The 12,799-nt window shown below is 45.3% G+C and overlaps 1 protein-coding gene across 1 annotated transcript in view; it reads right to left on the reverse strand.

The window, feature by feature from the left end:
* Window positions 1–12,799, reverse strand: part of ZFPM2 (zinc finger protein, FOG family member 2) — a 220,449-nt gene that overhangs the window by 75,146 nt on the left and 132,504 nt on the right. Inside the window, exon 5 of the mRNA XM_078868938.1 lies at window positions 8,445–8,547. Within this exon, the coding sequence (XP_078725064.1) occupies window positions 8,445–8,547 (103 nt within the window). The remainder of the gene's footprint in view (window positions 1–8,444; window positions 8,548–12,799) is intronic.

The following is a 12,799-nucleotide window of genomic DNA, read 5'->3' on the forward strand; positions in this document are numbered from 1 at the left end:
TTTTATTATTTTATTACTTCCCTTCTACGTGACTTTACCGAAAGAACCAAGAAGATAAGGTCACAGAGTTCATTGTTCAGTGGTCTTACCACCGTGCCACTGCTCCACTTCTGAAAATGCCCATACAATTAAAATCGCACCCGCCTGCTATACAGTCTAAAGGATAACAACAAAAAAGAAAATCCCTATAAATAGTGTATAAAGGTTTTTTTTGGAATTAACCCAATTCTAACATCATCATGTATTATTCAACACCGTGCCCCAATTTTCAGATTTCGCACAAACGTTTGCAATGAACAAATGCACAAAGGAAGCCCTTCATCACACTCACACGTTGCGACCGACCGCCCTTATCAACCGGACGTTGGAATCCACCTTTGAACAACGGAAATAAACAAGTGGTCTACATTTTTATAGTCGCATTTGAACGTAAGAGACTTAACAGAAATAATACGTAACAAACAAAAAAACACTGAGCGCTGTATCGCATGTCTCTTGATCAGCGAGCACGCGCGCATACACACACCAGAACACGTACACACACACACACACCTCTTGTTGCTGTGTGTGCCAAAGCAAGGTTTGATAAATAGGGCAGGACCAGAGGTTAAGCCCTGGTTAACTGTGCTGCGTGTCCTCTCTGTGTGTTGCTCACTTAAGATGCCACCCCGTTTGAAACGTGCATTAATCTTCTTTGCTGTAGTGGGGAAACACTTTGTGTTGTGGGCTGGTGCTCTGCACGTTCTTCGATGAGGGCTCGTGTGCACACTTTGCGGCATTGCCGCGAGAGCAGGCCATAGGTGATGTGTGCCCGCAATCGCGATGTGTGCATCACGCACGCTGGGATCGCACGGACGTTCGGAGTGAGCTCAGTGTTTCACTGGCTCGCGTCTCGTAGCCGATAGACTGAGCCCATCATCATCACCATCATCATCCCCCTCCTCTGCTCATATCACGAATGCCACTTTTGTGAGATGCGAATGGTCATTGTGCTAAGGAAATCGAGCACTCACAATGAGATTTTATTATTATATGTAAAAAAGTATATCCCTGTGTGAATCCGCTAATGGATTAAGGGGGTTGTCTGACCAAACTTCACCACACTGGTCACCGCACGTTAGTCAAGGAGGTCGACTATAAACCACGCTGAACTGCGCTCGAACACAACAAGGCAGATGTGCGTACATGTTCCAATAAGAGAAGATCAAAGAATTGCCCAAATGCGACTGTGGAGAAGTCCAAACCATCAGGCACATCACCGATGAATGCTTCATCCATGCACATCCTGGCGGTATCGCTGAAATCCACACCAACCACATCATTTGACTGGATGAGGAACCTTTGCATTAATTTATGACGATCATTAAAACAAACTGTGGATTTTCACCATGCCATACGAAACAAGAAGAAGTGAAGGAGGTCAGTAACGGAGGTTAGTAAAAGGAGGTTAGTGAAGGAAGTTAGTAACTGGGAATTGTACTCAGATAACTGGTTCTTTAAGTAAAGCGTTAACCAATCCGGTTTCACTCTACCCGGCACTCAAAAGGAATGTGGAATTTCCACCACTAATTAGAACAAAGATGACCACCTCCCAATAACCATTTGAGCAGGGTTTTTTTTAATTGTAACAAGCGAGTTTTCTTCTTAGGTGTAGCTGCACTTTTTTACGAACAGCACACGAAATTTCTGTTCCTAAACACTGCGAATTGCGGTGCACGTTTGGCAGTGTGTGGCATTCGCTGACACGTGTGCCATCAGTGTTCCAGCTCTGTTAATTATTAAAGACACAATCCAGATCTCTTGTTCAGTGCTTAGCAGGATTCATAATGATCTGGGCCTTTTGTTTCCAAGTCCTAAGTTGGCTCGTTTGAGGCTACTCGCTGTCACCACGCACCTGAGATGGGACAATACAATCGTTTCAGCACACTGCCTTGCCTGTGGACTTTAAAGATTCCACGAATATATTCTAAACCGAACGCCAATGTGTGCCGCTGCTAAGGCAACATTTTCCCCGCAATGTACCCTTGCGAATGATCAATGCCACCAGTGTACGCGCACTTACAATTTCTCTCATTTGCTTCTGGGATCACTTAAAAGCCAATTGCAATAAGCGCACGGAACTCTGCGCATGTTCGTGCAGGATCACAACGTTCCGTGGATAAAAGCGTTCGTGGCTATACACGCAGGATATGTCGAGCGAAACTACGGGTAACGTTACAAATAAAGGATCACGTGATTTACATGTTATTTCACAGTTCTCGTCGGAAAATGCTTTGATGTGAACATTCTGGAGAAGTTCACAGCGAAGTAATCTTTTTATGGGAAAAAATATATTTCGTGGTATACTCTATGTCAGTATATGTCATTTATAGAAATATCAGGATGGGCACTGCCTATAAAGGGCGGTGTTGACGCGGAACCAGAACGCTGTGAGTTCAGATCCCACTGGGGGATCGACCCAGCCCATCATCGCTCGGGGATGCTAAAATTAAGTACCAGATGGGAAGTCAACAGTGGTCATTAAATGCTATGGATATTCTCGCTTTCAAAATTCGAATGTGGAATTTTCTCACCAATGCTACAGGGTGGTGGCCAATGTGATCAGGGTTGACACTGACTTTGCCTCGACTTTATCGTTTTTTTGAACGACAACGCAGCTGGAAATATACAATGTGTTTCTTAATTAAGTATTCAGAATGGGCTGCACGACAGCAAACGATTCCAAAACCTTTCGCAGAATGCTTGAACTCTTCACCTCGGCTTAAGCGTCGTACATAATCGTTGTGTGGTCTCATGGGTTCCATTGCGTGCAGATGGCTCATCCAGCCAAGTGGAATATCTGCAAAACTACGCCGAGTTCAGATTGTGTTTATGTAGCATTGAGCTCATTTCACTAACGACTATGCGTTATTATGATTCAGTTCAAATTGTTGCATGCGTGTTTTGACTTTAGCTACAACCGTTTCCAAGAAGAAGCTTCCAAAGTCTGCATGTCATGTGTATATACAAATGTAGGACAAAAACAAAATCATTAGCTGCCATTTAGTTTTGTAAATTATTATACGCGCCGTTAAATGAGCGACACACTATTTGAATTGGTCCTCCACCCCACCAGAATTCACCAACCTGCACTGACCAGCATCGTGATCTATGGGTACGATTAATGTAACGTGAAAAAAAGGGACTAAAAATAACAATAACAATCGTTACAAATTGTAAGGGATGCAAAGAGGCAAACCCTGTGAGTAAATAAATAAACAAACACTTACCGGGTCTAATGGCTCGTGGGTTCCAATGGCACGCTTGACTCTCATTGGTGAGGCGCTATCACAACAGGGGAGGGCCCAACTTGTGGCACAAATCGGATTTGAAGGTGGAGAACATTCAAATCGGATTAGTCATCAGGGAAAACTAGATGGAAATGAGCGGTTGGTTGGGAGACCGTGAGGATAAATGAAGGGGATTGGTGGAGAGTCTTGTAAAGTTGTTGGAAAGGACGGAGAAGAGTATAAAAGGAAGGGTAGAAGGGGAGTTTGTGGTGCCTCAAGTTTCAAGTTTCATTTACGAGGTATAGCCCTGTGAGCCATGCGGCTCTTGAGTCGGGTGCAACCGCGAAAAACAAAATATGAACAGAGAACATCTTAAAGCGACGACGCGCAACAGAAACATCCTGGATAAACCAGGAAATCTTCCAGAAAAAAGCCCACCGTATTACAACGCTGTGTGCAACGATCCCTAATGTGTGACCCACTGTGCAGAAGACATAATAAAGACCAATTTCAAGACTCGCCGGGGCTGGAACTCCTTTACACATACATGATCTGATTGAACTACGTAAAAACAACAATCATAAACAACATTTTATCTCGTTCCACTGTACTATGCAATGAAGGCCACTGCTATGCTGATGAAATGCAATTTTCTATAAATTGTGGTTTTGAAGTTGAAAGCTTTATCCGAATTAGATTTTACTTCAGTAAAGGATGTTTAAAACAAAAACATTTTCGAGCAGTTTTACTAGTCACCGCAAAAGAGAATGGATTCAACGCGAAGATTTTAGTGACCAATACTGTGATTCATAATTGTTGCTTGGGTCAGACAGCGCGAGTAAAATGTGCGTGTGTCGTATACCCTCCTCCACCCAGCACAGCCAATGAATAAAGTTGTGAACAGATGTACCAACATATTACTGCTTCAGCCGAAGAGCAAATCTCACAACAAATAGTGGAACCTGCCTGAGGATGCTGGTTGTAACTACCAGCCAAAAGCCCTCGGCACAATTATTTAACATTGTCGATTTTCTCTCCAGTACTTGTTCACGTGGCAAATGTATTAATTGGCTGTGTCGGGTGGATGAGTGTTTACAGCACACGTTTTACTCACGCAATCCGACCCACACATGAATTATGAATCAAAACTGAATGGGTTTGTGTAAAAAAAAAAAAGTGGGGTCAGACATTGCTAAGAGGAAATTGTTGTGAGCCGTTTGTATATCGAAAGCAAAGGTGCAATCCTGCAATTACTTGCTCCCTTCACTGCTGGTGGAAGAACCCTCACTCGAGGGAGCATCTGGAGGGTCTCTCTAGAGCAGTGGCTCTTCTTAACACGCGGTGCACGGCACCCCCTGGGGGTGCCAGATGCCCTTTCTGGGGGTGCGGGACATGCCAGATTTTTTCAGAAGGTAAATCAGCGAAACACCAATGAAGCAGGGGGACATTAATACAACCGCTTTATTTCATCAAACCTATGTGTTTATTAACATTAGATTTTTTTTTTTACGATTGCGAACCCAAGGGGTGCAAGGCTGCAGTAAAGGTGAAGAAGCACTGCTCGAGAGGGTTTTTTGGCCGACTCTACACTGGCCAAACGTCTGGAAAGAGGTGGGATTACCCAACACATTATCCCCAACCAAACGTGATGTACTGATTGACTTAACCGTGGCGTTACCCATTAATACTGCTGAGTGGACAGAGGCAGGGGGGATTTAATGAAGAGAGAGGATTTAAGAAACTGCCAGGGATTGGAATCAAACTGGTGGACCTTCGGATTGCAAGTCCAGTATGTTAACCGTAACCCATCGGCAGCATCAACCGTTAAGCTGGTTGTAGGCTGAGATTCTGCTCTACCTGGCATAAACTGCAAACAAATGGAGCAGCAATAACAGCTCAATTGATGTACAACAGTGAGAAAATATGTGAATTTTACAGCTCTTACACATTACACGACCGAAATAATTAAATCATATGCTGATAAAATAAGCCACGATGTGCTGCCATTTTCAAGATGTTTGAATTGGCACAAAAAAAACATAAAACAGACTTAGGCCTCGAACTGTCAAAACGGCAAATGCTTAGCCTAATTGAAAGTAGACATTTTCTTTGGCAATTTAAGTTCAACAAATCTTAAAGCTGTACGATGCATTCAAGAACAAAAACGTGTAAATTACCAAAGTTGTTCACATTTCGAGTTTCCATTTAATGTCTCGAGTATTTGCGATGATAACGGCAACATTTTTTTTGCTTCTTTTTTTTTTCATGATAAACTGTCGCCAGTTGTCTCCTGCTATCTCTCCAACCTTTAGACGAGATGCATGGCTGCGGAATTTACTATCATAAACATGAAATCTTGGGAGGCCTCCCAGCAGCATTTTAATGGAATCGCTGGCGCGGATTCATAGCTCAACTTCTGCTGATGTCATCAACGGTATTTCTTCCACTTGTTCTTGAACGTGCACAGTGGCTTCGGTCAAAAACAAGGATTAGGTGTTTCGTGAAAACTCAAAAAAGGGAGGAATCTTTGCTCAAATTTACAAACGGGGTTACTCGCAGATGTAAGGAGCCGTTATACGCAGTGATTAAAATGACATATATGTGGCAAGTCTATCCACAGATAAAAAAACACTTTTGGCTTCTGACAATGCGATACTACATTTTTACATCCCTGATTAGTACTGGAACTCACACAACCTTTTGTTAACGAGTTAAACACTCCAACCAGTGCCACCCGTGTGACAAATAATATATGTATTAAACAAAAAAATAGAAAAGCCACGTTAATAAATGTTACAAAAGCAATAATGAAGTGATAAAAGGGGGCGGCTTTGGAAAATTGTGGCAATTTTTATTTTATTTTATGCTTCTTTGTGTTTTTTTTTACTAAGAGGGGGAGAGATCTTTGTTTGAATTTGCAGCCTTGTTCAGTAGACATGGTGGTGCCTTCTGGCTTGATAACGGTCCAGTGATACGCTCGGCACAGACAGAACACACGGTTCAGAGCCCCAACACTGATAGCACCTCGGTGGCGGCGAGACCTCCCTCCACCCCCCCACCTCCTCTCCACAGACTTTTCAGGCAATTACCGTCACCGTATCTGGCTGAGTGGCGGTTGCGGTTACAACCGCTCGACTCGCGATGGGAATGTCTCAAGTTCGGATCCAGGTCTGCGGTCAACCCAGCCCATACATTATGCCAAGGGTCGTATAGTAAGAGTGTTATTTTAAACTATTAAAACTATTAAACTGCGTTTTACTGTACCAGGTAACGCCACTGAGCTGTATGGCCCAACGAAGTAGCTTATCACGTGGACATTTATAGCAGCCAAATACTCTAAATGCACGTTTCTAAATGTGGAGGGAATATCCGAAGGACCCGGAAAAACATCCACGCGACCACGGGGAGAGAGAGACACGCAAGCTCCAAATATACAGCAGCAGGCGTCAGAGTCAGGATCAAACCCCCCAACCTCCTGTATACCAGGCGAGGTAGTTAACATCTCGCCACTGCGATGCCCTCTCGTCACCACGGGAGTGGATTGTTCTGCGGAGACACTAGCCCCCCTGCTATGTGAATGTAGACATTTCCACCACTGGGCTCAAGGCTAATAATGCAAATGAGTGCTGCGCCATTGCTCATTTAAATAGGCAGATGCTCTCACTGAGATTTTTGCATACAGATGGAGTCTTATATACATACACATAACACGCATCATATAATGTTGTAACGCATATAAACAAATAACATTGAACTCCACTTGAATGCTATATTCATGAGTACAGTACACATCCACGCATAAAAAGATAAAGACCCACAGATAGCCTTAGTAGACTATTGGGACAAGTGCTGTTTGAGGCCAGAATACATATCTAACTCCCCAGTGCCGATGTATACACACTGCGGCCCTGGTATTAATTTGAGGCTGAGTAAGCCAAGTGGAGGTCCAAATCCTGTTTGGATATGTGCTCCTCATTTTAGCCGTGGCCAGTCATCAAACTCGGGTCACCGAATTTCGAGTACATTGGGATAACAAATACAAAGATCCCCCATATGGCCTTAGCATACTTTTGGGGCAAGTGCTGTTAGCGAGCACCTATGAAGGCTGGCACGGCATACGAAGGGGGTGGTTGGCCAGCATCACACCCGGCTGCGTTTTTCTCCTCAATGGTGATGTGTGAACACATTTCACCAGCTATTAATTTCAAGTTTAGTCAACCCAGGCGATCTCTATGACCAGTTCAGGTATTCATCATTGATGTTGGCCATGAGCAGGCAATCGAACTCGGGCCGCCGGGATTCGTAGTGCAAGCGCTCTCACCGCCACACTCCACACACACACCACACACACCACACACACACACACCACACACACACACCACACACACACACACGCTCATCACACACACACACAGCGCACACACACAGCACACACACAGCACACACTCCCACACCAGTGGCGGCTCCTGCAAAATCTCTCAGGGGGGGCAAATGTCTGGATGATTGATAAGGATAAGGTCCGCCCATGCAATGGATAAATTAACAGCTTAAGCATGTAAAGGCAACTTCTTTAATATTAATGAAAAATAAAGTGACTCTTACAATACATCTTGTTTGTTTCTATACTCACTATTAATATACAATCCACTCAAGTTTCTTTTTATTACAGATTCCACTAGGTGGCGACAAATTCTATTGTTGGATGAAACGTGCTTACGTATGATGACGTAAGCACGTATGATGACGTAAGCACGTTAGTGCGAGCCCTCCCGGAAGCCATAGAGAATGCATTGCAGCGCCCCCGTTCGAAAAAAAACATCTTTGAATGTAAGTCTATGGGACCACTCGGGGCGATTCTCAGCCGGAGTGAAATCGCCCAAAAAGAGGCGGTACTCCACAGAACGTAGCATGACGCTGATTGGACTATATCCAGAGGCACAGTGACGGCTAGCGTGACTCTGTGGTTGAATGACATTGGTGGTGCGTCGCCCAATCGCCCTAATGAAGAAACCGCCCCTGCTCCACACACAGGAACAGACAATGGCTGCTATCATTAAGCCATTTACTTAGCAGCAGTTGAGAGGCAATAAGCGGCTGCAACATGGAAACGAGTTCTAAAGCCGCTGTATGCAGGGCCGTGCCTCCCGAGGAGCAGGGGACGCGTGCTCTGCTCACCGTTGCTGTAGATGACGCAGTTGCTGCCTTCCTCTGTGCCGTAGCAGGGCAGGTGAGCCAGCCAGCAGCCTGTTTCCGTCATCTGCCCCAGCAATGCGGAGCCCTGGGGAGACACAGTAGCACACAGGACGCAGGTACAAAGGAGAGCATTGTTGACGCAATTACACTGAGCCAAATTCCTCGGTGCACAAGCAATTTGAAGGGCAATTTAAATCTACCGTCACATCCTGCAACTGTTAATCATTTTCTTTCAAATATGTAATTAATGTTATTGATTTTAATTGTTGACAACTCTTTGTTCATCCGATGTTGGGTGACTGCTTCACCACGCCATACCGGTCATAAATAGTGCAAAATACGTCATGGGATATTTATTATTTACTAAATGTGTACACAGAAAAGAAACACCTTAATCATTGAATAATGCTGCAATCATGCAATCTTTTCCGTGCAAAAAAAGGGCAAAACTGATTTGAAGAATCACAGACCTATTATGCTCCTATAATACAGCAAACATATAGTATTAGGATTTCTCATGAATATCTCAAAGAACCAAACGCTTCTCTACAGTTGACCATATACATACTATTAACTACGATTCGAGAAAAGACAAATTAATATCAAATGCCTGAGTATTATAGACGATGAAAAAAGCTAATAATTCAGAGAAAACTAATACAATCTGCCAAGCTCTTACAAACTCGTGCCTTTTAAAAAGTAATACAATTATTAAAAGTGATAACTTCACAAATTACAAATCAAATGATGAGTAAGGCAAGGAGATATGCTCCCACTAAGGCTAATCACAGCATCATTTGGAGACGTGACACAGGACACGAATACTCAATCATTTTAAAAGACCAATAAGCATGAAAGTGACATCTCTCACCAAATGTTTTACCATCACTTTCGTATATGTATGCATTTATTTCACACACACGTTATGATCACGTGCAGTGTCCAATGATATCGTTGTACGTGATGCTACATAAAACCTAATCATATAAAAGCATTGTGTAACACGGTCACAGTGTGGCATTTAATAAAATGGTAAAGTGTGGGCCCTGTATAGCAGTGCCGGTGGCATTGGTGCCAGATGGATTTTCAATTTCCCGAGGCATGCAGCCAAATATAATTCCATTTTGGTCACTAATCATTATTATAAAGGAGGTGGAGATTCTTGCGTTTAGCCCCATCACAGTTTGCAGATCATGATTCCTCCAAGGTCTATAAAATAAGTACCACTCTGTGAGAAGTCAATACTCATTGTTTTATGTTAATACTGACCCCCCCCCCACCATATAAATGTGAAATTTCCACTTCTAGAGAAGCCAAAGTCACAGGAAGAGCCCTTGACTTTCGATTGTAATTATGACGACCAAATCATGGTAAAAAATACAACTCAATGCACTGGCGGCCAGGTATTGTATTCATAACCTTGGTTAGAAATCGAACCCAGAAGGTCTAAGTTAATTGTGCAAGCCATAACCTTACAATGCCTGCACTTGTCTGACAGAAAAAAATATCCTCTAAATTATTTTGCACTGCAAACATAACAATGGGAGGTGCAAACACGTAATCATTTCAATATATGCACCGTTGTGATCATTTTACGGTAAGTGATTATTGTGAAATTCCAAAAAGGTTCACATTTTGAAAGCATGTTTTGCAACAAAGGATGTACATATAGGAGGCATGAATGTGCGGAGTTTATTTTTTTCCAATAACACGGGGAAGGATATAGCCTGGGTCCTAATTTCAAATCTGTTAAGTCTCTTTCGGAGAGAAGCCTACAGACATTACAGGAAGCCCCATGACCTCCCGTGAGGCATGGAAATCTTCAATTTTAAAGGATCCATGAAATGATTTAAATTTAATGTAAAGGCAGGCGAATAAAATACAACAATAATCATAAAAAAATATATATAAAGTCCCCATCCGATTTGAAATCAGAAAGATAGGTGTTTGTATCTGGGGTGCTCTGCTGGAAATAGAAGGCTTAACAGGTGTGTCATTTCGCTATGTGCGTACAAAAAGAACTCAAGCTGAGAGCAGCCCCACGGCGCGCTGGGTTTTTAGGGAGCGCAGGGGATAGAGTGCGCAGCGACGAACACACGCACACACGCGCACGCACACGCACACACACGCGGACACACAAACGCACGCACACACGCGCGAACACACACGCACGCACATACGCACACACACACGCACGCACACACGCGCGAACACACACACACGCACGTACACACACGCACGCACATACGCACACACGCACACACACACACGCACACGCGCGCACGCACACACACACGCACACATGCACACACGCACACACGCCCATACACGCGCACACGCACACACACACGCACACACGCGCGAACACACACGCACGCACATACGCACCCACCCACACACGCACGCACACACGCGCGAACACACACACACGCACGTACACACACGCACGCACATACGCACACACGCACACACACACACGCACACGCGCACACACACACACGCACACGCGCGCACGCACACACACACGCACACATGCACACACGCACACACGCCCACACACGCGCACACGCACACACACACGCACGCACACACACACACAGACATGCACGCACACACACGCACGCACGTACGCACGCACGCAGACCGCGGCTCCCGTTTACGGAGACGTTCACCGCTTTGGGTTTCTTTCAATGAGTCAGTGTGATTAACAGCAGACATCAGAGGCAAGAGCATGCCAGATTGCTATGCTGCAGCGGTGGTGGAAAAAATCTAAACGTGAAATTAACCGAACATTTGTATAACCAAATTTAAATGTATAAAAATAAATACTGCACCTTGCACTACTCCAAGCTAAATGCTGCGTGGAAATGCACAGGCTTGGGCACATACACGGTTTTGTGTATGGATGTATGTATGCGTGAGTGTATGCATGTGTGATTGTATGTATGTGTGTATGTATCATAACAACAGTCTGGACCACTGGACGGGTTCCGCAGGACTGGAAGGATGCCCTGGTGGTCCCCCTCTTTAAGAAGGGGGACCGTACCGACTGTAACAACTACAGGGGCATCTCACTCCTCAGTGTGCCGGGTAAGGTCCTGGCAAGGATTATTCAACATCGCCTTGCTAGGCACGCTGAGGAGAGGCTTGCGGAGCCCCAATGCGGTTTCAGGAAAGGGCGGTCCTGCACAGATGCCATATTTTCTGTCCGTCTGCTACAGCAGAGGTGTAGGGAATTCCAAAAAGACCTACATCTCTGCTTTATTGACCTGGTCAAGGCCTATGATACCATCAGTAGGACTGGGCTCTGGGTTGTTCTTCGTGCTTTCGGAGTCCCTGACCCTCTGCTCACGATCATTAAGGACCTTCATGATGGTGAGCGGGCCCGGGTAAAACTACGTGGCCGGGAGTCGGAGCCTTTCCCTGTACACCTTGGGGTGCGACAGGGATGTCCTCTGGCTCCCACATTATTTAACATCTATTTCGACTGCGTAGTTCGTGAAGCCTTCAATAGCTGTACCGGGGGAATTACCATTTGGTACAGATATAATGGGAGGCTGATCGACGCCCGGGTGCGATCAAGGGATGGCTCCCTATTGGTCAACCACGTTATGTATGCCGATGATTTGGTAATAGCTGCTCATTCAGAAGAGGAGTTGGAGACGCTGCTGCTGAGACTGGAGCGTGCCACTAAGAGGTGGGGCCTTACCATCAGCCCCACCAAAACTAAGCACCTGCCTGGGTATTTTGTACCATCGGGCACTCCACCCCCACAACTCCCAATCGGTGATGGGGCAGTTGTGGAGAGAGTGGAGAGTTTCCCATGCCTGGGCAGTGTGCTTATGACCGGCTCCAGTTTATCAGCAGAGGTCTCACTCCGAATCAGTCTAGCGGCAATATCTTTTCATCGGTTGCGTAACGCTGTGTGGAAGCTACCTGGTCTGTCGCTCCGCACGAAGCTTCAGGTCTTCTCGGCCACGGTCATTCCCTCCCTTCTCTACGCTTGCGAAACATGGACCCCCCTAGTGGAGCATCTTCGCCGGTTGGAAACATTTAGGCTGGCCTGCCTACGATCCATCCTGGGTTTAACCAGGCTGGATTGTGTGAGGAGCTCACAAGTCCTTGAAAGATCTGGGCAAAGTCCCATCAGTGAGCTCCTCCGGCAGGCAAGGCTGCGTTGGCTGGGTCATGTAGCCCGCATGCCCAGCCACCGCATGCCTAAACAGCTTTTGTTCGGCCGGATCGAGGGGGCTAAACGGGCGCGGCACGGGCTAGAGAAGAGATGGAGTGATGTGGTACAGGAGGACGTGGAGCTGAGTGGACTTGCCGATGACTGG

Source organism: Lampetra fluviatilis, chromosome 26 (assembly GCF_964198595.1).
Source record: "Lampetra fluviatilis chromosome 26, kcLamFluv1.1, whole genome shotgun sequence".
In the NCBI taxonomy this organism is placed as follows: Eukaryota; Metazoa; Chordata; class Hyperoartia; order Petromyzontiformes; family Petromyzontidae; genus Lampetra; species Lampetra fluviatilis.